Below are 873 nucleotides of genomic sequence, written 5' to 3' on the forward strand. Positions count from 1 at the left end.
TATCAGAGGACGTTTTATTCTGATGAAATTTAAGACATTTCCTCCACAAACTGAGGCAGAAACACAAAACTGAAAAAAACGGATTCATAAAAAATTCATAAAATGAAGAAAATTTGGGGCCCAAAATTTCCTGAAGGACCATTAATGTCACAAATATAAGAAACTGATGTCTGAACTGAAGCTGTGACTGAAGATGAATCTGCAGTCGAACCTTCAGCTCAACTCTTCATCACACTGACTCTTCAGAGGTCAGGACGCAGCCAATCAGCTGTGTCCGTCCTCCAGACAGTCTGAGGTCCACACTGTATCTCTGTGGCAGCTCCGCCTCCTTCACACTGACACTGAGACATGGACAGAGGAGGGACTAGAGGACAGCACTGGACGTCCCGGGAGCGAAGAAGGACGCTCCTTTATCATGGACTTTATATTGAAAGACTTTCTTCTGTGAGTGCTGTCCGTCACCTCGTCTCAGCCTCCAACACACCTCCACCTGGAAACAAACCACACCACAGTTGACACCTGAGTTGACTCACACCCCCTGATTTACATATATACATATACATATCTATATCAATTTCAATTTCACTTTATTTGAAGAGGACCGTGCATATTAATGAACAATCGGTACAAATACATGACGTCATGTAAATATGCCAGATTTAGCTAGAAGCTAATTTCCATCCGTAGTCCTCACATTAAAAGACAGACAGACATACCATAAATAACAGCTAAATCAACAACATATAAAGTGCACAACAATATTAGCAGCAGTTATACAGTAGATTCAACAAGGGGCTACAGTAGAGACTGTATGAGAGGGCTGATCAATGAGTCATTCATGGGTGCAGATTTGATGAGTCAATAGCCATCCTT

At 41.8% G+C, this 873-nt stretch overlaps 1 protein-coding gene across 1 annotated transcript in view; it reads right to left on the minus strand.

Moving 5' to 3' along the window:
* elp6 (elongator acetyltransferase complex subunit 6) overlaps positions 1 to 873 on the minus strand; it is a 25,878-nt gene continuing 25,005 nt past the window's right edge. Inside the window, exon 6 of the mRNA XM_050047897.1 lies at positions 1 to 519. Coding sequence (XP_049903854.1) covers positions 365 to 519 — 155 coding nt within the window. The 3' untranslated portion in view covers positions 1 to 364. The remainder of the gene's footprint in view (positions 520 to 873) is intronic.

Source organism: Epinephelus moara, chromosome 6 (assembly GCF_006386435.1).
Source record: "Epinephelus moara isolate mb chromosome 6, YSFRI_EMoa_1.0, whole genome shotgun sequence".
NCBI classification, from domain to species: Eukaryota; Metazoa; Chordata; class Actinopteri; order Perciformes; family Serranidae; genus Epinephelus; species Epinephelus moara.